Source organism: Crocodylus porosus, unplaced genomic scaffold, assembly GCF_001723895.1.
Source record: "Crocodylus porosus isolate Cpor-Errol unplaced genomic scaffold, CroPor_comp1, whole genome shotgun sequence".
NCBI classification, from domain to species: domain Eukaryota; kingdom Metazoa; phylum Chordata; order Crocodylia; family Crocodylidae; genus Crocodylus; species Crocodylus porosus.
This window is the reverse complement of record NW_017728925.1, coordinates 10279934-10307776: the sequence shown is the minus strand read 5'-3', so window position 1 is coordinate 10307776 and position 27843 is coordinate 10279934. Positions and strand designations below refer to the sequence as shown.

The following is a 27843-nucleotide window of genomic DNA, read 5'->3' as shown; positions in this document are numbered from 1 at the left end:
CTGCAGGAAGTGACGGCTAGATTTGTTGACAGCGGGGTCTGCGGCGGGGGGGGAGCGGGCCCAGCAACGCGCGGGCCCCCCCGGGCACCGGAAGCGGAACGAACCTGGGTCCCCCGGACCCCGGCAGCCGGGCGGGGCCGCGGGCAGGTGAGTGCGAGCGCGGGCCTCGGGCCGGGGGCTCCCCGCGGGGGCCTTCCCCTCCCCGCCCCCCGGGATCGGGGCCAGGGGAGCAGGGGGGCGCGGGCCCAGGCTGGGAAGGGCAGAGGCGCTGCCTCCCGGAGCTGCCCCGGCCTGTCCCAGGCGGTGGGGCCCGCGGGAGCCGGCTGGCGGTTTCAGGAGGAGCATCTCGGGCAGTTGGGTGCAGCGTCCGCTGTCGCACTGACGCCGGGGGGCGGCCTGGGCAGCGCCGGGGCGCGAGGGAAGGTCTCGATTAAATCTGAACTCCGGCACCGTGAGCACTTCCATCCGCGCTGCCTCTGTTTCCCTCCCTGTGAAATAAGGGGGATCCTGTTTCCCGGACTGGCTGCCAGAATCATCCCCTAGTATTCGCAGAGTGCTTTACAGCCCCGATGTGCTGCATAAATAAACGAAGCTTTTTCCCTTCAGCATCCACCCCTGGCAGAGCTCGTGAAATGTGTAGACTCAGATCCTCCCCAGCGATCTGCTCACCGGTAGATGCATGGTCCTGAAGGGATCGGCCTTGCTGGTCATCTTGGCAGCAGTCGCTGTGAAGGACCTGCTGCTTGGCACCGAGTGACGGTGAATCTGGCCTGTCCTCAAGCACCAGACTGGAGCGAGAGCTTGTGGGAGCAGGTCTCAGTCTGAAGTCCACGGTTCCCAGCTCTGGCATGGGACACCACGTCCCTCTGAGTGACAGCAGCTGGAGCAGGTCCCTGAGGCTGAGCATGGCTCAGAAATACCCATGACCTGCCCCCATCCAGGAGGCTGTTCGGGCAGGTCATGGGTATTTCTGAGCCATGCTCAGCCTCAGGGACCTGCTCCAGGAGGCTGTGTCTCCTAGTCCCACAGTTTTGGTCTTGCCTATGAATACCAGAAGGGTGATCTTACACCTCTCCTCCGTGTCAGGCAGGGCTGGTGGCTACCTCATGAGGGGCTGTGGTTTACAGGTTTGTTCACTCCCTCTAGATCAGCAGTTCCCAAACTCTGACAGATTGCGCAGCCTCAGTTTAAAATGATATAACCTGAAGTACCACCAGCAAACTTTTGTCATATAAAGTAATTATAATAAATTTGTTAACGCGTACCACTGACAGGTTGTCTGCATTCCAGTGGTGGCACCTGTATCACAGATGAGGAACCACTGCTCTAGATCATCCTTTGTTCTTCAGGGCACTAAGCTGGGTGGGGATCTGCCAGGGTGGGCAGTCACAATGCAGCTGTGCTCACAATAATTGCTGGATTCCTTTGTGCCTTGTTGCTTGGATTCCCCCATCTTCCACACGTCTCAACACCCCTCGCCCCCACTTGCACATAGACATGCCCACACCAGGCAGATCCCTTGCTTGTTATTGAAAAGCTGCTTTATGATAATGATTAGACAAGTAGCCTTCTAATGATTCATCCGTAGCTCTGCTACACTTATTCTAATAACAAAAAGTAATGTGTCTGCCTCTAGTGAGCGTAGGCAATGCTGTGGCAATCCCATTAATTACCTCCTTTGCTTCCTTCGCTTCCTGCCTATCTGTTGCCTCTTGTTCTTGTATTGGACCTCCAAGGTTGAAACAGTCTGTTCTTGGTTTTTGTGCAGGGTCCAGCACAACGCAGCTACAATCACAGCTGTGGCTTCTGGGCACTGTGTAATGCACGTCATTAATGGTCATGACGGGCGTTCTGCCCTGGTGATGTTTTACTGCAACAGTTTAAGCCCATCACCCTGTACTAGACGGGTGCCTTTTGTATACTGTATTGTTGGTAGTTCTTAGGGATGAAGAGTCAAAGCACAGTCACTTTCTCGCATGCCAGAAGCATCTGATCACATTGTGGAAGCCCCTTACAAGATCTAATCAACATTGGGACTTGAGTGCACTAGGCACTACACAGACACAAAGGAGGAACCAGCCTCTACCCTCTGGCACATGTTGAAGCTGACTGAAAATTCTCAGCACTTGTTAGATTTTCAGGTGCATGTAGCAACAGGCAGTGCAAAAGCCCTAGCTCCAGGGGCTGTGACCTGAGGGCTCAGATGAACCAGTGGGAATTATAGACACCTCTCCCCAGGGAGTCATGATCTTGCTTTTGAGGTTGCCTCTCTAGAAGGATTCCTAAATCAGTAGTTCTCCTGGTTCACTGAGCAAAAAGCGCTGGCTCTCAAGGTGAAGTCATCCCATCCCTAGAACAAGTGGCTTGGTTCCAGCTTCTCCCACCCTCCCACCTCAGTCCTAACCTGAAGAGATCTCTCCAGAGAGAGGCTTTTTCAATCTCAACAGCTCCTTTATTTCTTGGCTTCTCTCCTGAGCTCACTACATGGCAGCCTGTTCATTTTAGTGATGTGGCTGGCCTCTCCCCCAGTTCTGTTTATGTACTTGTAATTCCCTCTACAGTGCATCTTAGTAGTGTATGTCACACATTGTGGGGTTGCCCTTGCTATTAACTTACCCTGGAATACACTTGATGACCAGGCAGTGGGAGGTTCTGGCCTCTCGTCTAGCTGATTGTGCATGAGTTCTTTGGTTGTGCTGGTTTATATTTTATTTCTGTAAAGCCTGTTCACAGTTGCTGTCATCTGAGACTTTTCTATATCTTGGACCTCCAGTAGCAGAGGCCCTGCCCTGCTTCTCTGCTGGACAGGGGTTTAAAGCATTTTTTAGCACAGTACAGTAGGTGAAGTGAGGAGTTTGCATTTGAAGGATGGGCAGAGGATTCTGCCTTTTCCTGGAGGGTTATTCCCAAGGATGCTTGTGAAAAGGAGAAACCTACAACTCGGTCCAAGTGGTTTCAAAATGTGGGAGTTGAAACCAGCACAGCTGACTGCTCCTGTTGATGTTAGTGAAGTGGCACCCACTTTCTCCAGGGTTGGATTCTGTCCAGGAAGCCTCCAGGGGTTGGACTAGGTGGATCTTAGATCTGATTCAGCCTGGTGGTTCCTGTGTTGCTGAACAAAGAGCATAGGTCTGCAGATCTCCTTCCTGCTTTCCATGCTGGGCTGGTTCCTTGGCTGTCTCTTGTTCCTGGCACTGAGGAACGTTCTCAAAAGGAGAATTAATGAGACATGGGAGGAAGAAAAGGGCTTTGATTTGCAACTTGTGCTGCCTTCTTGTTTGCACAGAAATCCATTCCAAAGCAAAGGGAGGGAGCAGAAGGCTGGGAGGCTGCGCTGCCAGGCAGACTCAGCCACAGCTGCGTTCCTATCTCCTACTGAGACCATTTGGTGCCTGGATTTGAAAGGCTACCTCATCCCTGGCTTAAAGTGATCATGCCTAATGAAGTTGTGGCCAAGACAGCAGCATAACTGAGCAGCGCTGTCAAGTGGAGGGTGTTTGTCTGATGTGATGAACTTGCCTAATATGTCTGCCTGCTGCTTTCTTTCTCTGGGGCCAGTGGCTAAAGTGAAGAGTATTGGGTTAAATGCTTAACCGGCTTGGCTTGTCATGATGTGATGATGGAGAGGAAAAAGCCAAGGATCTCTTCAAGAAGTCCTGCCCAGAAGAGGATAGGGGAGAGCAAATCAGGCAGTAGTCTCATTGCCCTGTCCCCAGGCACTGAGCACAGTGGAACCACAGGTCAAAGAGCACAGACTGGGGCGTAGCTGAAGACATTCTGCAGACGTGGGAATGGAGTGACATGGCTCTCAGACCTCTCAGCTCTTCACAACAGTTACTGGGGGTGGAATCAGCTGATCTTCCACCTTCTGCATCGGTAATTATTTTGGGGAATGTCAGTGGTAGGTGGAGAGGGGTATAGGGGAAACTTGAGCATCAAGAGAGGTTGTTCTCTCTGCCATTGGTCGGCTGTGGCCCTTGGGGGAAGTTACCTTCTGCCACCTGGGGAGCACAGTCCCCATTTCTCCAGAAGATGGTGACATTGCAGCTTAATGCATTAACTAGTAGTTCAGCAGGACCTGGACTCGCATCCAAGCTGTCCTTCTCTCAAGTCACAGGGGCAGCCCCATGAATGCCAACCTCTTCCTGGGGGAAGGAGGGCCCCAGATGCCTACAAAGGATGGCTCTGCTTGCAAGGAGCTGGCTGACTGCCCAGCAACCTGGGACCTGTTCCTTTGCAGGAGGAAGCACTCTTACTCACCACAGTAGCCGGCTGATGCTGGGCTGATTTCAGGTCCTGTGACTCTTCCCAGGCCATTTGGCAGCCACTTTTGGAGCCATTCTGGAGCCCCAGTGATCTATGGGAGCCCAGCTCTGTAGAACAGTGGGACAATGCAGGCTGCCCAGTAACACAAGGGCAGTGTGCCGGTTATTATTTCTGTGCTCACTGGAGATTTCATTTGAACCTAGCCTGGCAGACAGGCCCTAGGACTAGGACTAGAAACCAAGGACAGCTCCTTTAGAAGCAAGGACTATTCCCCCCCAAGCTACACCCATCCTGGGGTGCCTCTCTTCTCCTGGCTGAGCCTGAGGCTGCCTTGCTGCGCTGGAGGGCCTCTTCTCAGTACATTAACGGTCTCTGTCAGCATGTTGGTTATTTCAGTTCTTTCAGTTATTAACATAGCTCTTTTTGTTGCCACGTTGCGGCTGGTGCCATGTCTGTATTTGGCTAACCCAGCATTTCAGACAAATGATTTCAGATACTGGACTCTCTGCTGGAAACAGAATAATGGACCTCAGCAAGAGAAGGAAGGTGCTTAGCTCCACCAGTCTGTGTGGGGCAATTGTCTTTACAGTTTAGTTTCTCTGGATTTGTGAAGTATAGTTTTAAGTGACCCAGGGAAGATGGTATCCCCCATTCCCTTTCAGAGATGCCCTTCCCCAGTTAGATGCATCTTATGGTGAGGAAAGTTTTGGGTGGGGTGGTTTCCTGCTACTTGCTTAACTGGTGAACATAGTTATATTTACTAACTAACACCTTGCAGCAAACTGGAAGCTTGAGAGGCATTCTCGCCAGTTTGCTAAAGCAGAAATGGGCATGGAGAGGTTGAAGGGCATTACTTCCAGGGCAGGTCAAGCAGCTGCAGGTTCCTTGGGCATGAAGAGTCCCATGGACCTAGCTATGTTTCCCCAGCACCAGCAGTTTGCAGCATGTTCTCCAATTCATCATCCCTTTGTTTATTTGTCTCTCTGTCTGTCTTTTGCCTGCAGCTTTCCTGATGTCCCTGTAAATCCAACCTGGAATCTCCTTAGTTCTGGGGGAGGGAACCTCTTGAATTGAAAAGCTTCCTTCTGCCTCAGTTCCTTGCTCCCTTCCTCCGCCACAACAAGCACCATCCCCTGAAGATGGCATCTGACAGCCCAGAGTCCCTGATGACGTTATGCACAGATTACTGCCTGCGCAATCTGGAGGGAACCCTCTGCTATCTACTGGATAATAAGACCCTACGGCTTCACCCAGACATCTTCCTGCCAAGCGAGATTTGTGACAAGCTTGTCAATGAGTACGTGACCAGCTTGTGTGGTTGTTGGCTGGGGACAGTGGGTGGAGAAAACACTAGGACTTGAGAGGAGGGATATATATTTGCTTGACAGAGTCACAGGGATGGCCTGACAAAAAATGTATTGGGAAGAGCTTCAGGGGTAAGGGGTTTTGGTTTTTTGCTTTTCTTCTTGAGTCTTACATTAAAAAGTAACTGGCACCTGGTTTTTCCTGAAGACCTTGTGATTGACCACTATTGGGGGCCACATACCAGCATATATGGCCTTCAAGCCAGGAGATTCCCCCTACATAGGGAATGCTGCTGTGTAGAGGGGTTCCTCAGCTGACAGAATAACTCCCTGGTGGCCCCCATCCTATGCCCCTACGTAAAGAGGATGTCCAGGGTTGGCCAGGACACAGTGTGCTGCAGGGGAGAATTGACCACCAGTGCTTTGCTTTGTTCAAAAGTGGACCAGGTAAATAAGACTGAGATCACTCCTACTCCAGGATAGAGTGTCCCCCTGGAGAGGTAAATCAGCCTAGAAGTATAATTATTCTGGGATGGTTCTGCCGATTGCTTTCTTCATATAGCTGAAACCTGAGTGAAACAAGAGCTGCTCTCACTTAGAGCACCTGGGAGCTTTAAAGGAACCAATCGTTTCCCTTAGCTGAGGCATTTCAACACTTCCCACAAGCCAGGAAAATTTGAGAGTCAAAACAATAGCAGATGTTGCATTTCAAAGCTGCTGCTTCCTGTAGTTTTATGAGACAACCTACTTCTGGGGATTCTTGGCTGTCACAACTCTCTCCTGGCTAAATGGCTGCCTGTGAGGTCTCGGTCCAGCACAGAACCTTTGCCAAGTTATTTTCTTAAAATGAAAAAAAAAATCACTAATTTTAGATGGGGAAATTTCTTGATCCAACCATTGCTTTGCTCTTGGTTGAGTCCATATTGGTTTAATTAGCAAAATCTCCCTTAAAAAAAGATCAACGGAACTCTCAATCAGTAATATGCTTGGAATCCCCCTATAATAGCTGAAAGCTAGAAGCAAGGGGTGTAGATTTCAAAGGGATTATTTTATGTTCTGTCAAGAACTGGTAACAGCCAAGTTTCAAAGAGCTTGTGGGCTATTCTGAATGATTGGAAGAGGACCTGTCTTTCTCTGGAAGCACATGCACATGCAGTCATTTGTGTTTTCTCATAGCAAATGAAACCACAAGTACTGTAATCAAAATCCTACAAGTTATGGCCATCTAAACCCTTCTGATTTACTAACCTTATAACCTCTCCCATAGGTATGTGGAGCTGGTGAAGACAGACAGTGTCTTTGAACCCCATGAAAGCTTCTTCAGCCTGTTCTCAGATCCACGGAGCACGAGGCTAGCCCGGATCCATTTGCGGGAGCAGATAGTGCAGGACGAGGACCTGGACGCCATCAAAAATCAGGTGACATTGCATTTATGTCCTCCTGGCATCAGCAGCCTCTGAGCTGTCAGGGAGATCTATAGATTACATGTACTCATTACCAGCTTCATCAAGGTTCTGGCTTCGAGAGCCACTCTGGGGAATGGCATGGGAAATCTGACTGTGTGAGAGCCCAGCATATTGCCCTCACCCTACCGCAGAGAGGGGTACTGTAGCGACTGGTGGGGGGAGTAGCTGTTTGATAGGAGCAGTCTAGTCCTAGCCTCTCCTAGTATGATGTGTTGTGTGCAGCTGTGGTCCCCATATCTCAGAAATGATGTAGTAGAATTAGAAAAGGTACAGAGAAGGGCAACCAGAATCAGTAGGTACATGGAGCAGTCTCCATACCAGGAGAGACTAAAAGGGCTAGGATTCTACAGTTGGGAAATAACAAAGCTGAGGGTAGGGGTATGATAGAGGTCCATAAAATCATGAATAGTGTGGACCAAGTGAACAGGGAACTGTTGTTCACCAAGATCCAGAATACTAGAACTAAGGGGCACTCACCAAAATTAGTAGATGACAGATTTAAAAATAACAAGAGAAAGTTTTTTTACATGGTGTGTGGTTAGCTTGTGGGATTCATTGCTACAGGAGGTGATGGAGGCAGAGAGCATAACCAGGTTCAAAAAGGGATTGTATCCATTCATGTATAATAGATCTGTTAATGCCTGTTGAACAGAGTGGTTGGAGATGTGTCCTTTGGCATCTATGTCTAAACCTATAACGAAGGATGCCAGGAGGGTACTGAATAGGGGATAGATCACTTTAGAGATATATGGTTCAGTGCTCTCCTTCTATAGCATCCATTTCTGCTACTGTCAGAGACAGTAGCTAGACCATTGGTCTGACCCTGTATGATCTATTTTATGCAAGTTCTTAGTCCAGGACTGCTGTCGGAACATGACTGCAAAGCATTTCTGACTGTTGGCTTCCCGTCTTCCAGGACCTGGTAGAGCTCTCGCTGACTAACTGTGAGAAGCTGACAGCCAAGAGCCTGCAGACCCTGTTGCGTTTCAGCCACACACTTGTCTTCCTAAGCCTCTTCGGCTGCTGTAATATCTTTTATGAGGAAGAGAACCCAGGAGGCTGCGAGGATGACTGCCTGGTGAACCCCACGCGCCAGGTCTTGGTCAAGGACTTTACCTTTGAGGGCTTCAGCCGCCTGCGCTTCCTGAACCTGGGCCGCCTGACCGAGAGGGTGAATGTAGAAACATTGCTTCGTCCCTTGGCTTCCCTCACAGCCCTAGATCTCTCGGGGATCCAGCTGCACGATGTGGTGTTTCTGACCCAGTGGAAGGACAGTCTGGTTTCCTTAGTGCTTTACAACATGGACCTTTCAGAGGAGCACATCCAAGTGATTGCACAGCTCCGCAAGCTCAGGTCAGCTGCCACTTCCCTCCTTACCTGCTCTCTCCTAGCTGGGTGTTCAGAACCTCTCAAGACTCCTAGAATCATGAGGCTGGAAGGAATCTCAAGGGTCCTCTAGTCCAAAGCCCTGTGCAAAGTCAGAATGAGCTATTCCAAAAACCATCCCAGGCAGATCCCCACCCAGCCTCTTGAAAACCTCTAGTGAAGGAGGTTCCACAGCTTCCCCAGGCAGCTTGTTCCCTTGTCCTACTTTTCTTACAGCTAGGAATTTTCCCGTTGGTTTTAATCTAAATCAGCTTTGCTGCAGTTTAAACCCACTGCCTTGTGCCCTTCTCTCTGTAGTTAGGGAGACTCATTGTTCTACTTTTTTATGGCAGCCATTCAGGTATCTGAAAACCTGTATCATCTCTTCTCTTAAGCTCTTTCTCTTCAGATTGACATTACCTAATTCTCCCAGCCTGCTCTCCCACAGCAGCCTTCAGTTCCTATAGCTGTTTACTAAAAGTGTCTTCCCTGCCCTAATGCTAATGGTTAGTTTTCCTCCTCCCCCTACCATAAGGTTGTGAACTTCCCTGCAAAGGGGCTGGATCATTCACTAGCTTTGCAGTCAAATCCTCTCCTGAAGCCAGAAAGAGTTTTGCCCTCAAAAAGGAAAGCCAGGTCAGGTATTTTGTGTGAACTCCCCTAATTTGTACCCTGGCCTAAGTGAAAATGACTGTTAATCTGTGGGCATACACAGGTGACAGGGTCCTAGCAATAATCACATTATGAAATCAAAAACAGCTCCTTTGAGCCACATAGCAAATCAAAAAGTCCAAAGTTTGAGCCTGGGTCACAGATAAGAGAAAAATGTAGCACTCAGCAGCAGGCCTGGACAGTCTGATTACTGAGCTCCACATAAGCCCATCACATGTAAAATAAGCAACAGATCTCATTGCTCTGTGCAGAGGGGAGAGCAGCATAGTCCAAAGTCAGTAGGTACTAGTGACCTAACAGAAATGCTGTTGCTGCCACATGGCAGTGTGCTGCCACATGGCCACAGATGAAGGGTGGCACAGTTGCCATGTGGTTTCCACATTTGGATTAGGAATAATACTCAGAACATTCTGGTCCAAACAAAGACACCTTTACCACTCAAAGGATCTTGTCCACCAGTTATACTTTATAGCAGGGGTGGGCAAAGTACAACCTGCAGGCTGGATTCTGCCTGCCAACTGATTGTAGTTGGCCCATGCCTGCCCCTGTAGCACTCTGTACAAGGCCAAGCCCCGCCCAGGGCAGCCTGCATGGCACTTGCCAGCACCTGCTCCAGCTTCCCCACTCGACCCACAATAAACAACCACCTGCAGGCAGCTGAGTGGGTGGAAGCTGGAGCCTCACGTGCTGGGGCAGGAGCCACTTGGCTGGGCATGTGATGCCAGGCACATGTCTCCATGGCTGCCTCTGCTTCCCTATACTGCCCGCTGCCCAGAGTGGCAAAGCAGAAAGAAGAGGAGGAGCTGCTGGAGGCCAGGGGAGCCAAGCAGTACCCAGGTGGTCACTGAACCAGCCCTGCCAGGAAGCTGTGCATGCTGGCTGGAGCTGGTGTGGTGCTGTCGGTGGGTGTAGTTTGCCCTGGTTGGGGGTGGTCAGGGCTCAGCCCTTTGTAGAGCACCACAGGGGCAGCTGTGGGCTAGAGGGGGCAGGGACTTTTTCATATGAACATCAAGCATTTAAAGCTAAGTAACTTGATATGACTGAAGTAACAGAGACCATTAAGATCCTGGCACAGTATCTTGGATATAACAAAGGAAGAGACCAGAGGAAAAATAAGAAAACTCTTTAATTTTGAGGATCTTAAGATCACAGGAAAGCAAGGCTGGAAGGGACCTCACAATGTCATCTAGCCCAGCCCCCTGCTCAAGGCAGAATCATTCCTGAATAAACCATCCCAACCAAGTGTCTGTTCAACCTGCTCTTGAAAACTTGGAGATTGCACAACTTCTCTAGGTAGCCTCACAGACAGAACTTCCTCCTAATTCCCAACCTAAATTTCCCCTGCTGCAGCTTGAGGGCATTTCTGTCCTCTACAATCACAGAGAAAGGTCCATCTCCATCCTCTCTATAATCTCCCTTCAAGTATTTGAAGATGGTTATCAAATCTCTCTTCAGTCTTCTCCAGGCTAAACAACCCTAGCACACTTCCTGTAGGCAAGAAGATCCCTTAATGCAATGGTTGTGAACCAGGGGTACATGTACCCCCAGGGGGTACGTGAAGCCTCATCAGTGGGTACATGAAATATATTTCATACATTGTCTAACACAGGTCGAAGGACCTAAATAAAGTCTTGGTAATTTGAAAAGTCTTTGTATGAATATCTTCCCATTTGTATAATACACGATTACACGCAGTTTGACATAAAAATGAATTTCCCATTGAAAGGTGGTACATGAAGTATCACTCTGAGACCAAGGGGTACATGGACTGAAAAAGGTTCAGAACTGCTGCCTTAATGTATCTTGACCCCCAGGTGAAAGATATGTAGCCAGTTCCATGATTAGAGAAATAAGGTGTGTGATAATGATGGATCCTAGAAAAGGGAGGTTATGGAGGAGACAGTTTTGCCATTGCAGTCCTATAATGACTCAGGTACTCCCTAACTTCCATTCAGGACAGATTCATGCCAGGGTTCCCAAAGGAGGTCATGTGCTGCGTGCACCCGGCTTGATCCTACTGCCCATTCCATAGAGCCACATCCCTGTTGCTTCAGAAATCAGCACTTGTGCCTGTGAGCTGTGTCCTGGAAGAGTGAGGGAAGCCCTGTGTGATGCTCTTCAGACTCTGAGGTGCTTGCTGTTTGTTGTTCATAGGCACTTGGATATTTCCCGAGACCATCTGTCCAGCTATTACAAATTCAAGCTGACCCGGCGAGTGTTGAACCTATTTGTGGAAAACCTGGTAAACCTCACCTCGCTGGATATCTCCGGGCACACAATGTTGGAGAATTGTACTATCTCAAGCATGGAGGAGAAAATGGGCCAGACAAGGTAAGGCTAAAAAGGTGGGCAAGCACAGAGGTCGCAGCAGTCTCATTGCATGGGAGATTTCATTTAGAGCCAAAGGGAGAGTGGAACTATTTGGTAGGACTTAGACATTCTTTGGAACAGTTATTACTGAAAAAGACATTTGTTCCCAGTCTTTAGTGATGCTAAAGCTTCCATCCCCTTGGGAATGATCCCCCTGTGTGACACTGATGTTGGCTTTACAGATATTGAATGGTTCAGCTTTTGGACCTATCAATGTGGATTTTGCAGCTGTCCTTTTCCTTATGCATTCATCATCTAGAGGTGCTCTGTGTGACACTTGTGAGGAGGGAAGTGCATAGCCTTTTGAAAGGTGTCTATGAAAGGCTTATGGCCTGTCCATACCTCACTCTCTTTGTAGCACTTGGGGCTCTTAGCAACCTAGGAGAGGGTTAGGGGAGAAGTAGCAATATGGAAAAACTTGATTCATCAGCTTTCCTCCCAAAGGACCACAAAGCCCTCTCCAAACTGTATCTCTATAGCACACAGGAGTTCAGCTACCTTTGGGATGGGACACAACAACATTTCCACTTTGCTTCACAGGGGTTAGCAAAGAAATGAACAGGGGTGTTTTAGAGGTTTGGAATGAAGATGTGGATGTTAGGATTTCACCAGGACCGCAAGGAACAGTGCCACTCATTTGACCTTCCCCACCAGCTTCTGTAGGGGGTGCTTCTGGAGCTCTGTCATTCTAGGTCAGCCAGAAACTCCCCCTCCCCATACTCTGAGCCAGTACAGCACAAAGCTAAAGGGCTGTTTAGCAGCCTTGGCTCCTTTATGTAACTGGTGGGAAACAGCGGCTGTGGATCTCTGAGGAGCACAGCGGAGCTGTTGGGTGAGTCAGCAGTGGTGTATGTCAGTACTGCTCTGGTGTGGTAGTTGAAGAAGGTCTTTCAGATGAGGCCTGAAGCTGTCTGCTCATTAATAATCCACAGCTGTTCATATAAAAATTGGTGTTAGCTCTTGTATTGGAGCCAGGGTGTAACTTGGACAACTGCATTCTGCCCACCTGAATTCCCATTGCTGATGAACATACGCGTTTCTTGTCCTAAACCGATAAGTTGGTCTAAGATGAAAGCTCCTGACTAAACATAAGATGTGAGTGTCTCTAAGAAGCATGAGTGGGATATGACTAAATTTAGCCTCAGCTGGTCTGGCCTTGTGGACAGTGTGGTCAGATCAGGGGTGGAGAGTTTTCAAGTATCCCTGTGGTGCAGGAAGCTCGAGCAGCAGAACTGAGATGAATGATCTCTTCTTTTCCCAGCACTGAACCAGCAAAGAGCAGCATTGCCCCTTTCAGGGGGCTGAAACGACCACTCCAGTTCCTGGGCCTCTTTGAGACTTCTCTTTGCCGTCTGACACATATTCCAGCCTACAAGGTAAAGGGCCAGTGGGGAGCTGCCAGTAGGTGTCAGAGGCAAGTTAAAGGGCCTAATGCGTCCAGATAGCAAGAATGTTGCCTGCCTGCATATTGGAGCACCCAGGCTCTGGGGTTGGGAATGTTGTGCCTCTTAAACTTGGCATAGCTCTTCTTGCTGCAGGACTACTGCAATGAGCCAGGTCTGTGCTCTGTGTGACACTTGTGAGGAGGGAAGTGCACAGCCTTTTGAAAGGTGTCTATGAAATGCTCATGGCCTGTCCATACCTCACTCTCCTTGTAGCACTAGGGGCTATTAGCAACCTAGGGGAGGGTTAGGGGAGAAGTAGCAATATATAACCCTGCTTGATGACCCTGCAAAGTACTGTGCTGCAAGCTGGGGGCTTGCTTCCTAGAGCTTGGCTGAGAGATGGCTCAGCCTTTGTCCTGCTGTCTTGGGCTTGATCCTACTCACAGCTTAGAAATAGGTGGAGAAGTTTGAAGCCTTCTTCAGATTCCTGTTCCTCTGGATCTCCCCTGGCAATTCTGTCCTTGAACAACTTCGTGCTCTTTCTTTCTGACCATGCCAGGTGAGTGGAGACAAGAACGAGGAGCAGGTGCTGAACGCCATTGAGGCATACACCGAGCACAGGCCTGAAATCACGTCCCGGGCCATCAACCTTCTTTTCGACATCGCCCGCATTGAGCGCTGCCACCAGCTGCTGAGAGCCCTGCAGGTGAGCACCTAGGAGCACTTACCCCTGACTGTCCATCAATTTGGTCCCTCTCCTGCTCCATCTTATCTTAGGGAAAGGGGAATCCTACAGCATAAAACTCAGTCCTTTTCTCTTCACCACCACTAGCCTGACTCCCATTCGCATTGACTTCATGGGCTTTGGATGAGACCTGAAAAGAGAGAGGTTCAGTGGTTTAATGGAAGTGAGGACCTATATTTTAGAAGGTGTCTTCAATGAGCAGTGTGTTCTGAATGCTCTTCTTGATTTTTGCTTGTGTGGCAGTAGTGGTCATTGAGGTGCCACAACCCCTGCATGGCTTTAAAGCCTTGTGTTGTTTCTCTGAAGCTGGTGATCACAGCCCTCAAGTGCCATAAAGATGATAAGAACATCCAGGTGACAGGCAGTGCAGCCCTCTTCTACCTAACAAACTCAGAGTACCGGCCTGAGCAGAGTGTGAAGCTACGGCGGCAGGTGATCCAAGTGGTGCTGAATGGCATGGAGTCTTACCAGGAAGTTACAGTAAGAACAAAGCCAGCCCCCAGCCCTTGCTTTTGCTGTCCCCTTCCCCCCCAATATCAGGCTTGTTTCCAGTACTTTGTACATTTTTCAAACATGCACTAAAGCATCCCAAGATAACTTGATGACTAGGGCTGGCTTTCCATTCACTTTGTGGGGAAAGAGGTGAGATAGTATGATAGTATGTAGGACCCACCTTCAATGGGGGACATGTGACAGAGATGTAACCCTACAGTTACAGATGGAAGAAAGAGGCGATAGGGGTGTTGTGTTGGGAGCATGCCATCAGGTTGCCAAGTTGGAGGCTGGTGATGCTGTGTGTTTGGAGGGTGATGACATTGTTGGGGACAGAATGAACCTGAGGGGATAATGTTTCAGTGAAGGGTGGTAACTTCGGTGTGGTGATACTGTCAAAGACTCTGTATGCAGCATCGGCTTGGGGCTGGGCAGTGAGGAGTATATAGGTGGTGACAGTGATGGGGTGGAAGATGGTGACTATTGCATAGTGAGTACATGTACAGTGCAGTTGTGAGAGTGTTGTGTAGAGACTTGTGTCTGCCCATCTTCAGCTTGCCCTGCCTCCCCTCCTCAGGTGCAGCGGAACTGCTGCCTGACGCTGTGTAACTTCAGCATCCCAGAAGAGCTAGAATTTCAGTACCGCCGCGTCAACGAGCTGCTGCTGAACATCCTCAACCAGAGTCGGCAGGATGAGTCCATCCAGCGCATCGCTGTGCACCTCTGCAATGCCTTGGTCTGCCAGGTGGACAACGACCATAAGGAGGCTGTGGGCAAGATGGGGTTTGTCATGGTTGGTATGGTACCAGGGTGTCTGCTTATTGCTCACCCAGCCAGGGCGTGATTCCCATCTGAAAGAACTTGCCATCATTTCCATTGCAGGTGTCCATGAAGTAGGTCCGGAAAACAGTCTGGTCCTACAGTGCTAGTCAAAATGCTTCTGTCAGGGACAGCTGGTGTCCTAGCAGTGCTGTCCTGTCATGGAATCCCCCACCCTCAACTGTGCCCCTTGCAGACATACTAGTTGGGGACCTCATGATCCTTCATGCTTTTGAGGAAGTGCTTTTCTGAGGGCAGGGAAGACAGCAGGATCTGACCCAACACCCAGGAGTCAGAGATCCTGAATGTTGATTTTGGCTCTGTTAGAGGCGTTGCTGTTTGTCCTCAAGCAGGTCACATACCCTGTCTCTGTTTCAGTTGCTCCACTAACTGGGAAAACTTGTTACCCAGCTTGCTACCTCTTACCTACACCCCACGGTCCTCCCCACGTTTCCTCTCCCTCCTTTACCCACTCCTATCTTTGTGGCTTCTTCCAGGCTCCACCTCAGCTTGCAATACTTTCCAGCCAGTGTCCTCCAAGTACCCACTTCTCCATCAGACAGACTGTGAAGACACCCCTTTGCCATGATGTTATTTGACCACTGACTTGGCTTTCAACTTGTGATGTACTAAACTGAACTCTGCTTTCTTCTGAGCTGTGCAGGCCAGGGACATGCTGCCTAGTCACCTGCTGTACAGTAGTGCAGTATCAGCCACACTCCCTCTGAACCAGAGAAAGCAGCCCCAATCTCAGGGGCAGAGGGTTTGTTCACTTTCTCAACCAGGTTTTCTGCCTAGGACCCCATCCAGCCTGCCAGCTGGAGTCTGCCTAACTTCACTGACTCCAGTGAGAGCTGTGCCTACTTCTGCCCAGGCTGAATTTGATCTCCAGCCTTTTCAGTTAAGTCTGTGTTTGATGGGCTATTTGCAAGCCTGCTCTTACTCTCCTCCTTTCATCTTGTCTTTGCCTGCAGACCATGCTGAAACTAATTCAGAAGAAGCTGACAGACACAACTGTAAGTGTTTCCTTTTATGCAGCACAGCCGTGTTATAACAAACCCACAGGGGACTGGGATAAAAGTTCCTTAAAAGCAGGTGTTGACAAGAATAGGGTTAGTCAATTTGCTGCATCATCTTGATGAAAAGATCAGTTCCTGCTGTTGACATTGTTAGTAGCAGGGGTCATTATAAAGAGGGGTGCTCTTAGTGAGGGTGTGTTATTGCAGCCTTCTGTAATACTCAGTTGGCCTGGAGAGGGGAACCTCAGCCCTGGGGTGCTACAGAGCCAGGTTTTTGAGCTGAGCAGCTACATGCACCAGCACATTGCATGTGTCCCCACTTGGACTGTCAGGACTCAGCTCCTCTGGATAAAGAGATATAATGGTCAAGCTTTGCATGCGTGAGTCTGAACTCAGTAAAATGCTTCTTGGTGCTGTCTAGGTGACAACACTTCCCCTTCTTTGTGACTGGTTTACATTGGGTTTCTGTATTACCAGAGCTCCATATGCAGATGCCTGGCCCCCGTAATCTAGCCCGGTGTGTTACTGTCTCCTTCCCTTGCATCTTGGCAGTGTGATCAGGTGATGGAGTTCTCCTGGAGCGCCTTGTGGAATATCACAGATGAAACTCCTGATAACTGTGAGATGTTCCTCAACTACAGTGGCATGAAGCTGTTCCTGGAATGTCTGAAAGTAAGTGCTGACCAGCTACCTCTATGTGATCAAGAAAGCCAGTGATCAGGACTGAATCTTAGATCCTCAAAGGTATGTAGGTGCCTAATTCCCATTGACTTCAGGAGAAGTTGGGCACCTAAATAGGTTTTGAGGACCTAGTTATCTTTGGGGATCTGGGCCTGATCTGATCTCTGATCATAGCTTCACATCAAGAGACTTGCATATGCTCTGTCTGACCCCATGCACCCCAAGGGCACAAGACCCCCTGCACACTGACGCTCTGACGTCTACTCTTTGTTTCCTTATTCTGCACCTGGAGACAGTTCCTTTTTCATGGAGCGGTGGAGAACTGGCCCTGGCTTTACAATAGCTTGATTTTTCCCACTTTGTCATGTAGGTCTCTGGTATGTCACACACTGGACCAGGGGAGAGCCCCATGACCGACTACTGGGAAGTGCTCAGCCTTCCTGGACTTGCTGCATCCTCAGTCATACCAGAGGGTTATTCTCAGTGCCCTGGGGTTCTACTTCAGTTTAATTAATATTCCTGGTTTTCACAGGAGTTCCCAGAGAAGCAGGAGCTACATCGCAACATGCTAGGTCTGCTGGGGAACGTGGCAGAGGTGAAGGAGCTCCGCCCCCAGCTTATGACCTCTCAATTCATCAGTGTGTTCAGGTTTGTGCACCACCATGCAGGAAGCAGCATGGTCTAATGTTTAGTTGGGGGAAGAGGAGCGGTGAACCAGAACACCTGGGTATTCTCCCTGATTCCAGTGATGAGTTACAAGATGGCCCTTGACAAACCCAGCTAACCTTGATGGATGGAGGGGGAGGACCCCCAGTTAAAAACAAACAATGAAGCCAAAGCAAAACTCACCTGTGTGGTAAAGGGCTTTGGAACCCACAGATGCTGGGTGGGATGTCAGTACACAGTGTAGTAAAGTCTGGTGGCTATAACTATTTTGGGAAGCTGGGATGGGTCAGATACCTGGTGTAGACACTTTGGTTAGAAGGTGTTTTCTGTGATTTCTGGTTAAAGTTGGACGCTGCAGTGTTTACACAATGAGGTGCCTAGCCCTGAGCTACTGGGCAAGGGTGTGCTGGCATCTTTAAAATCATACCTTCTGTTTTGGCAGCAACCTGTTGGAGAGCAAAGCGGATGGGATTGAGGTATCATACAATGCATGCGGGGTCCTTTCCCATATCATGTTTGACGGCCCAGAGGCTTGGTGTATCTGTGAGCCACGCCGAGAGGAAGTGGTAGACAGGATGTGGGCAGCTATCCAGAGCTGGGACATTAACTCCAGGAGAAATATCAATTACAGGTGAGGGATGCTGGAGTTCAGCCCATGTAGTCCATCAGCTGGAACTGTCCCAAGAAATGTTCTCCAGCACTGCAGAAAAGGTGGAGATGTAACCAGGTGTGGAACTTCACCTTGCGGGAGGAAGAAGTTTCTCTTGGACATCATCTTTCACTTGTGGTTTACAGCTTCCTTTGAAACATGTGGTACTGACAGAATTCCCTTTGGGTAATACTGTGTCCTGTGGAATAGCCATAATACCTTGGTGGCAAGAGTGGTCAAACTCTGGGGTCCCACAGTGGATTGATACAAAAGCAGATGGAATGGGTTGTGAGATCTGCAACACCCAATTTGCAATGTAAACACATTTCACGGTTCCAAGAACAAATGGTGCAGCCACTGTCCATGTCAGCATCTCCTCAGCTGTGCCTTGGCTTACAGTAGATAGGATTCTTCTAGCTGTGAGCCTCTACAGAACGGTCAGCATTCCTGTATTTCGGCTATTACAAAGAAGTTTGGCTGGAATGGCCCTGAAATTAGTTTGTGTGCTCAGTTTAATCCTTCCGAGTCAATTATCAGAGCAGCAGACTCATGTTAAACAGTAGAGACTTACTTTAGTTTGTCAGCACTACACAACTGTGACCGACTGATGCCAGGAGCTGCAATACTGTAGTGAGGTTTATCGCTGCAGAATGCACAAGCCCAGAGCGCAAAGGGTTTGTTGCTTCCAGCACTGAAGCAAGAAATGGTGCTAGCAGCAGCAGCTTTTGGGTTTCCCACTTCTTTATTGTTTTGCACAGGTCATTTGAGCCAATCCTTCGACTTCTTCCACAAGGCATCTCCCCTGTCAGCCAGCACTGGGCTACCTGGGCACTGTATAACCTCGTCTCTGTCTACTGTAAGTCCCTCCTTGGAGAACATTTCCCTTGCTGTGAAAAGGCCAGAGTTGGGAGTCTCTGTGTGCTGTGTTTGTTGGCAAGAAGTCTTGAGAAACCATTTTCCAAGGCTTGTAGGTCACTGTGTTTGTGCAGAGTGGGTGGCTGACTCCCACGGCAGCTCCTTGAAGTTACTCAGGGTGTTCAGGTGATGCTACCAAAATTAAATGATGACAGGAACTTAGTGCATGGGAGCAACAATCTGGAGCTTCCAGCAAGGATTTTGAATTCCCAACTGTTTTCTGTCTTTGATGCTTCTGCAAACAGCACATCCCTAAGAGTCTGCCTCAGTAGAAAGAGAAGCATTAACTATGCCTTATGACTTACCAGTCTCCTTGTTTCTGGCTGTCACTTAGTCTCTCTTTCTTGATCTGAGCTTAGTGGTCTGGGAGGAAGGTCAGGCTCCATCCACCATGTAGGGATGAAAATTCACAGTCCTGTTTTTCCTCTTTTTTCCAGCTGACAAGTATTGCCCCCTGCTGATCAAAGAAGGAGGGATCCCTCTTCTGAAGGACATGATTAAAATGGCTTCAGCACGGCAGGAGACAAAGGAAATGGCCCGGTAAGAAATAATACAATTATTAAACATTTAGCCTTAGCCTAGGCTTATTTTGTATTCATGCATGACAGTAAAGCTATTAAAGGCTGGACCAATATGTACTGGGGTTAATGAAAACACAGTGCTGTGTGCCCAGGGCAAATAGACAAATGAGTGAATTACAGGTGAACAGAGAAGCATTTGTTAATGAGGAAGACAAAAGGATGAAGGGGAGGAGGGCTCTGTGGATAACAGACACCAAGGTGCTGATTCAGTTGAGTTAGAGGAAGGAGACAGATGGACAGAAGAGCTGTACCTGTCAGCTGGATCTGATTATGAGGGCAGCTTTACTCTATCTCCACCCCTAAACTTGGTGTTAGCTTGCTGCCTGTATGTGTCCAGCACTGACACTCCAAGAGAGCTATGTTGCACACTGCTGTTTATAAAGACCCACTTGCACTGTTTAAAACAATCCCTGCCCCAAGCTACTGCATCTGATTTGGTTTAGGTCGCTCCTTGTGGGTCATTCAGGTTTAAAAATCAGTTGCACATGGTTCATCCCTGGCAAGTTGAGAGCTATGACTTGATAGATACTGAAGGAATGCATCAGGTAGACAGATCTAAGCTAAGAAAACAGCTCATATGGGGGACTGACAGTTTCAGTAGCTAAAGGGATAATAAATGGTGGAGAAGCTAAATGATCCATACAAAAGATGTAGTAGGAGACTGAATGACAGAATAACCTGGGTATGAGTCAGGAGATGGATGAGTGACAGTAACAATGAAAGAATGGTGAAAGGAAGTTATATGAGTAAGTAAATGGCAATAATTAGATGTCAAGAGTGAACTAAATTGTTGGCCAACAGGCATGATAGATGAAAGGAAAGTAAATGAACGCTTGGACAGGAATGTGCTGGATGTGACAGAATGGCAGTTGGATGGGAGATGAGTGTGATGAATAAATGGTCATGCATGGATCTGGATGCATATCAGTGATGGTTTGCAAGGTGGAAGGAGTGAGTTGTGAAGCCTCTGTTGAGGTAGACTGGTTCTGACACAGGTCCTGGGTTGATTCATGTCTCAGGGAAAGGAATGGACAGCCTGATGTAGACATTACATATGTTAGTATAAAGATGCATTGGAACAGTTACTTATACTTGTGGCCCACTTCAGTGTTTGCTAAGACTTTGGACTAAATCCTTCTCCTTGTCCTTGTTTTCTTCCTAGGAAAGTTATAGAGCACTGCAGTAACTTTAAGGAGGAGAACATGGACACTTCCAGATAGAGGCAGTGCCTCTTGCCAGCACTGTATCCAGCTTCTTTCTAATGTGCTGTATATAGGGAGCTTGGCTGTTGGAAGGAGCCTTTATGTGGGGGGGGCGGTGCGCGCATGTGTGTATGTACGTGTGTATGTATGTGTGTGTGTATGTGTGCGCGTGGGAGACCCTCAGTAGATGAAGGTGCACAGGGGGAGGAGGGATGGATTTTTTGCACAACAGATGCTTTCCTTACAGTAGTGGATTTTTTGTCTGGATTGAAGTTGTGTGTGTGATTTCTGTATAAAAACAAACAACCTGAAACAAAGACAGCCACATCATGTATCTTTCAACCTTTTTTTAGACCACAGAGAAGCCTCAAGTGAACATGAGCTTGAAGTGCTAGTCACGGGATTGGTATCAGGATTTTTTTTTTATTTCCACTTTCAGAAAATGCCCTTTCATTATTACATTGTACAAAGTTCTGCAGTGTCTGCCAGAACAATCAGTCTAGAAGCAATGTGGCTTCCTGTCTAACTGGGGGTTGTAGGTACTGATCAGTGATTTATTTGTCTGAAAGGGGAGGAAATAACAGTAAGAAATTTAGACAAAAAGAATCAAAACTTTCTCTACTATTTATAAGTAGAATCATAATGTGAGAAAGGGGCTTGAGCCATTTCCTTCACTCAGTGGGTTTTTAATGAGAAGTCTGGTAATGGGAGTTCTCCTAGCTGTATTTGGGTGGATTGGGAAATTCCAAGCTGTAAAACGTTCCCACTGACCCTTTGAAGCCAAAAGTTGTGAGCTTTTTTCCTCCAGTAGCACTGCAGTGGGAACTTCCAGCCACCTGGCCCCACAAGGTTAAGGGAAGGGCAAGAAAAACAGCTACTAGTCCTTGACAATAGAGGGCTTTTACCTCCAAAGGAGACTGTGCAGTGAGAAACACGATTCGCTCACAGAGGCTCAGGTCTCTCTGGCTCTTAGTGCCAGTTCTTTCACTGTCTTTGCTATATTGTGTTTTCAGTGTGTTATGACAGGCTGCAAATGCCACAGACTTGGTTTCCCTTCACCACGTCCAGCTCTTTCTGGGACCCAGCCACAGAGGGTCTCAACACTGCACAAATTCCAAGAGTCATCTGCTTAGGCAAAGTCCCACTGAAGGCCTGGAGGGTTTTCACTCATCCCTTAATTGCAGACCAGCACTTGCCCATGTTGTTGTACAGGTAGTTGGGCTCCCTATCTGTCAGATGCATAAGCTCAGTTCCACAATGTTTATGCAGCCTGACAGTCTCTTCTAGGATTCCAGTGCTACTAAGGGTGATAGAGACTCAAACTGTGTAAATCCCCCCTTTCAACCTCTGTTGTCTTCTCCAGCTCACACCAACCCTAGCCACTGCAACTCCATTTGCTTCAGTGGGGTTACTCCTGATTTACACCAATGCAAGTGAGATGGGAATCCATCTTAAAGCCTTTACCTATAGGACTCTCCAAGCCCTTGCTAGCCTGAGAAGCTAAAGCCTCACATCAACATCCACACTGTGAAGCCCTCAGAGCCCAAGCGACGGTGTGCTCTATGTATGAGAATTTTTTCACAGTTTAAGTTAGGTTCGTTCCATCCAGAATGATTTGGGAGCCAGAGGCATTTGGGCTGGTTTAGCTGGGACATTTCAGGCCTTTGAAACATCACAGTTAGCTTTGGTGGTCTTTACTCCCTGCTCTCTTCTCCGATGCATCACGCTCTGGGTTGAGTTGCTGCTATAGCTGAGGTTCTTCTCATGCTCAGGGCAAAAACTGAACAGGTACTTCAACTGCCAGAACACAGGTGCTCTGCAGAGGTTTGGTTATTCTGCCAAGATGATGTTACCCAATGACAGTTTGTTGTTCTCCCCCCTTTGCAGCCCTGCATCTTTGGTTTGGATGTTATAACATCTGTATTTTTCTTCTTTTAAGTATTTTTCAAGCTTTGCTCTTTGTGTCACTTTTCATGGTTTTGAATGGCTTGGAAAACTGGACAGGTTGAACATCCGTGGTCATTTCTTTCGTGTGCAATTCCCCTCCCTCTCCCACAATGCTGAATCCACGTGAGCTTGGGGACAGGGAAGCCAGCATTGTATGTGCTCTTATTTAATCTCCAGCTAGGTGGGGCTGCCACTGCTGCACACCAGCTCCCTGTAGGCTAGGAGTTGGGCTGAACTATCCACTCAATTACCTACTTCTGCCAAGCAGCATTGAAGGATTGTGAGTGGGGGGAGTCTTTGCTATTGCACTGCTAACTGGAGAAGATTCTGTCCATGTCTCCTATCACAGAAGTGACAGCTTGGTTGGGTCCTGGTGCAGTTTAGAAGCTGCCCATCATAGCTAACGCAGAATTCAGCCTCACACTAGCCAGAACCATACAGGATTTTAACCAGGTCCCAGCTTCCAGCAGATGTATGCTCTAGTTAAGAAGCAGAATGAAAACATGGCTTGATTCCATCCACTGTAGGACTGAATTATGCTGGGAGCTGCAGGCTTGTGACCAGATCTCCCCATATGAATACTTTCATTTTAGGTGTCTGCATCCCTATTCAAAGGTGTGACCGCAGCTTAAACTAGCTACCTTGGGAACAAATAGCAGTGAAGCTCTGAGGGGGTTTATGCAGCCTACGCTGAAGCTGCCCCTGTTGCCATGGGTAGGCTACCACCAATGCCCAAACTAGCTAGCTTAAAGCTAGCCCAGGTAGATCTGCCTACAGTTCTGCTTCTGGATTGCTTACAGTGTTAGATGGGTCTTGAAGATGACACAGGCGTACAAGCCTCTCAAGTAAACAGTTCATTTGTACAGACCGATTGTATCCCAAGAACCTGGTCACATCATAAAGAGAACTCACTCCCAAAGGGATTGAAAGGTCACTTGGAAAGTTAAGAAGCATTCAGCCATCATAGCTCAGAGCTTCCCCAGTGTATCTGATCCTTGTGTTGGGCTTGAGCACTTAGGACAGCTTTAAAAATTAGCAGATCTGAGGGCAGCCTGGGAACAAGGGACAGAAATTTGGTAGGGAAAGTTAGAAGGGAAGGAAAGGGGCTGAGGAAAGATTGCCTGATGCTTCTGATCCTGATCTGCAAGGAATGACAACATCATACTGAAAAAAAATGCCCTGAGACAAGTGCCCTACAGAGCCAGAGCACTGAGCTATTGCTAAGACCTGCTGAAGATGGGTCCAAAACCTCACTGTAAGCTATAGACTTTCTGAACCAGTCTGTATTTATATGAGACCTCATTTGCTCAGATGGGCTTTCCTGATCTCTGCAATCTTTAGCTGCATTGGGAGAGGTAGGAAATCCCTGTCAGGAAAGATATTCAGAAGGGCTTCAGGTATCTCAGAGTGACACCAACAGCCACACAGAGTCTGGAGGCAGTGTTAAGAAAGCATCACTCTTGGCTTCACATGAACCCTGGATACATGATTCTTCTTCAACCAGATAAGCTTCACAAACTGGAAGCCTCTCAAAACTGAGAGGAGAGAGACAGGGATTATCCAAGCAGAGGCCCATGACTCCAGGTTCTGAAACCTCGAGGCTAGTCATGTGTGAGCCCTTTGTGGGGATAACCACACCTGCTTGCTCACTCCACGGTGGTGTTGGAAAGCTCCCTTCATGACTAACACACTTCTGAAGGCAAATAGATGCTAGGTTGTTCTTGTGGGTGGCCACCCCCAGCTGCTTCCCATCAGTGCTCTGCATAGTGAATCTGAGATTCTTGTGAAGGTCTCAGGACCTGTAGCCCTGTGGTATAGAGGCAGTGTGGCTGTCTGAGAATGGTGGTCAGTCTTCACAGATGAGACCTGTTGGGCCTTCCACCTCTAGTAGGGCAAAGCTTTATTAGTGCAACCCTGAAGACATACCCAGCCATTTGTTGCCTGCAAACATCATTCTGCAGAGAAGTACCAGCAGAACTAAAGTTGAACAACTTTCACGGACTCACAGAGGTTTAGAGCTGGAAGAGACCTCATGAGATCATTGGTCTGGAAAGACTGCTGGGGTCAAATAACCCCAGCAAGGTGTGTGTCCAGTCTCCTTTTGAAGATCTCTAGGGCACTTGGACAGGGGTGGCCAGTTCCCAACAAGATGGAGCTGGGGACTTGATGTCTGAAGTGCCTCAAATTAAATGATGAGGCAAAGGTCTTCTCTCTCATTCTTCTAGTAGTGGGACACAGAGACACCCTGCCCTTTGTAGGAGTCTCCTTCCCACTGCATTTTAAACAGTAGGGGTAATAGAGCACATAGATCAGTGGTCCTCTGCACAGACATTGTCAAGGGAACCCTCCACCTAGGGTGTAAGTAGTTTGCTTCCTGGCATATCCAACACAATGACACTGCAGCCTTGAGTCTGCTGAGTATCCACCATCCTCAGGAATATCAACAAGAGGCAAGCAGCTTGCATCATTTTGGAGGCACCCAGCATCTGGTAAGTCTCATAGGAGCAGCAGATTCTACCTGTCAGACTATCTACATGTATAGCCTAACTATATGCATAGCCTGAACTAGCAAAACCATCAGGAAAAAATAAATTAATTTGCACAAAGCTAAAGCAGTCTGTGCAGTGTTAATAATCTGAAGCCATGGCTATTAATAATGCTACAAATAAGTCATCCTTATCTGTGCTGTAGCAGTAACTCCCCAAGGCCTGGTACTGACTTACCTATCTCCATCCTGGGTGCTGCGAGGACTAGTACCTGTGCTGAGGCACTCCCAGCCTGCAGGACTAGTGTATGTACACAGCCAGGTAGGCTTTTTGTGGTCCAGTGAACACACAGGAACTTCATAACTTCTGCTCCGTAGGTTGTGAACCTGGGCGGGGGGGTGACTTGTATTGGTCTCTGCAGAGAGTGAAGGTGCTGACCACACCTCTGGAGATAAGCCCAATTTCCATCCACTTTGCATCCAACTCAAGGCAGTCTCTGCATTGGCTGCATTGTACTTTCCCTTCAGGAAAGTAACTCCTGTTGGGACAGGGGCTGCTGCCACCAGAGTGTAAGTACTGGATTTAAATCCTGTTACACAGGTGACATCAAGAATGTTCCTGGGCTGTTTGTCAAAGATTAGAGGCTAAAAGCTGGTTCAGACTGGGAAAAAAACCTGAATTAAACCTACTAGGAACTGCAAGATGACTAGAGTGTGTAGAGGACAAGAGCTCATGGTTGTGTCCAGGCTGGCTGGGAAGTGAGAGTGGGGGCTGGTTGACAAGGCTGCATTCACCAAAATAAATGGAAGATTTCCTGCTGAATTGAAACTGTCTTAAAGGTTATATTTTGACTTCACTACTTGTCACTGAGAGACTGTCTGTAATTCTTTTCTTGTAAAACAGAAAAAGAAATGTGTTTAAGGCTAACAATTAACCAAATATGTAATTCCTTGTTTAAATACAAAAAAGGTCTGTTGTAACGAGCAGCTTCAGCTTCATTCTGTCCTGATGGGGAGAGATCTGGTTTGGACTCTTGTACGTGGTAAAACCAAGCAAAAAGAAATGCACAACTGTTGCTTCCTTACAATTCTGATTGAATTAACTTTTCTGTTGTATCCATTGGGATACTGCTGCATATTAAACCTTGTGCTTAACAATCTCTTGCTCCTTTTGTCTGCAAACGTGGTTTATTTGGATAGGTTTGTTCTTTTTGCTCTTGTGTCTTTAATTAAACATGGAAGGAGCTGCTGTGTATGGACAATAGAGTTCAGTTGCTTTTTCTTTTCATGACTTGGGAGGGTATGATAACATTTGCCCATGGAGGCAGGATAAGGATGTTGTTGTGAAGTGAGGTGGGGGAAAATCAGGATAATCATCAACTGTACAGGTTCCCTATTGCGCAGTCACCAGACTTGTCTACAGTGGCTCTGTGCCCAGTGTAAAAAAGCAACACAACAGCACTGTGCTGATTCCACTGTGACTTCATCTGTCAGTCCTGGTCCTATAACCTGCTGACAACGTGCATCTTCTACTGAATTTAGTTGGAGTTAGAGGTGCTCAGTAGGAGGGGAACCTAGATGACCAGGGTGTCAGGAGGAATGGCATGAAATGGAACTGTCCCCAGGGAGCTGGAACTACAGCAAGGCTGTCACCAAGCGTGTTTCAAGCAGGCATTGTGCCCTGTGCTTCTACCTGTGGTGTGGCATAGACTCGATATTGTAAAGCCAGTGCCCCATTCCTGACAATTTACTAAAGGACAGTTCTAGATTAAGCTCAGATCTCTGTTACATATTACAAAGCTCCAAGTTAAAGCCAAGAGTACAGTTCAGATAGCAAATGATAATTTAGCTCACAGAGCATCTGGATCACTTCTGCTAAAATGATCAGGAGTGAAATACCTGGTTGCTATTTGTCATCTTTTATTACAAAAAAATGGAGGATTTTCCCACATCTCATCTGTTTACCAGGCACAGCCTAACAGCATTGAATTGTGTCCCCATGTGAAGTTGTATTTCAGCAACAATAAGGGATACAAACATTTTGATGATACTTAGGATTATGCAGAAGCTAACAGTGCCCTCTGTAAAGCATGAGTTTGAGGTTCTGGCCAGTACCAGGTCAGCGATGCCCCCACCAGGGCCATTTTTAAAGAGAAATCTCCCTGGCTTCTCATTTACAACAAACCAAGTATTTAGCTTTATACTGATGGAGCATAATGGGGAATGACTGAGATTTCCAATATGGCTTTTCTGAACATTTCCATTGTGCTGTCAGCTTGGTGGCTGAACAGGCAAGCCTACGCGTTGCTAATGGGTTGTGCTTTGCTCCGGTGGGATCAGCAGAGGGAGCAGTGGCTCAGCAGTCCCAGTGCTGGATTGAAATAAGAACGGCAAGTTAAGGAAGGAAAAGAAACAGCTATTCCGGCTTGTATTCAAACAATAACAGGAAGGAATCAACCACTGGCTAAATGGTGGAAGATTAAATGTTCAGGGAAAGAACTGGTATTTTAAATTCCTAGGTGTGGTGGAGTGAGAAATTGAAATGTAAAATCCAAGGCTGGCAGCAAAGCTCTGTCTGCCCTTGAAGCCAGGGGGGAGTGGGGCAGGACAGGCCAGTGTCTGAGCTGTTCAGTGTTGTATCTGCCTCCAGAAACTGTACTGGGACAGCCCAACTGCATTGGTCTGGCTGGCTGATCCGAATCAGGGCAGGTGCCTGCGCCTGAGCCAGGGTGGATGGGAAGCAACGGGGATTTTTATATGTACCCATCCCCACTGGCTCTGAACACCACCCACCATGCAGGCCTTTGAGGCCTT

General features: G+C 48.0%; 1 protein-coding gene across 3 annotated transcripts; it reads left to right on the top strand.

Moving 5' to 3' along the window:
• ZER1 (zyg-11 related cell cycle regulator) lies at positions 1 to 26291 on the top strand. 3 transcript variants are annotated; one of them, XR_002102177.1, is made up of 17 exons: positions 1 to 147; positions 5271 to 5563; positions 6838 to 6988; positions 7953 to 8389; positions 11228 to 11404; positions 12705 to 12819; positions 13388 to 13534; positions 13880 to 14053; positions 14643 to 14858; positions 15859 to 15900; positions 16456 to 16575; positions 17117 to 17232; positions 17693 to 17881; positions 18658 to 18755; positions 19252 to 19354; positions 20558 to 20766; positions 20871 to 20882. XR_002102177.1 is itself a non-coding variant. In XM_019540729.1 (16 exons), exons 2-16 carry the CDS (start codon positions 5406 to 5408, stop codon positions 20613 to 20615), a joined length of 2301 nt encoding a protein of 766 aa, XP_019396274.1. In that variant the 5' UTR covers positions 1 to 147; positions 5271 to 5405; the 3' UTR covers positions 20616 to 26291. The 3 variants fall into 3 exon arrangements, 2 of the variants coding, with proteins under 2 accessions (XP_019396274.1, XP_019396275.1); XM_019540729.1 differs by having other exon boundaries at positions 20558 to 26291; XM_019540730.1 differs by lacking the exon at positions 1 to 147 and adding an exon at positions 3588 to 3876 and having other exon boundaries at positions 20558 to 26291.
• The last annotated feature ends 1552 nt before the right edge of the window (positions 26292 to 27843 follow it).

What these genes read in the sequence shown, in the direction of transcription:
- ZER1 (XM_019540729.1), top strand. Translation starts at nt 5,406, where the DNA reads ATGGCATCTGACAGCCCAGAGTCCCTGATGACGTTATGCACAGATTAC. An exon ending in TGTGACAAGCTTGTCAATGA is followed by an intron (nt 5,564 to 6,837) that starts GTACGTGACCAG and finishes CCTCTCCCATAG; the next exon opens with GTATGTGGAGCTGGTGAAGA. An exon ending in AGTCTTACCAGGAAGTTACA is followed by an intron (nt 14,054 to 14,642) that starts GTAAGAACAAAG and finishes TCCCCTCCTCAG; the next exon opens with GTGCAGCGGAACTGCTGCCT.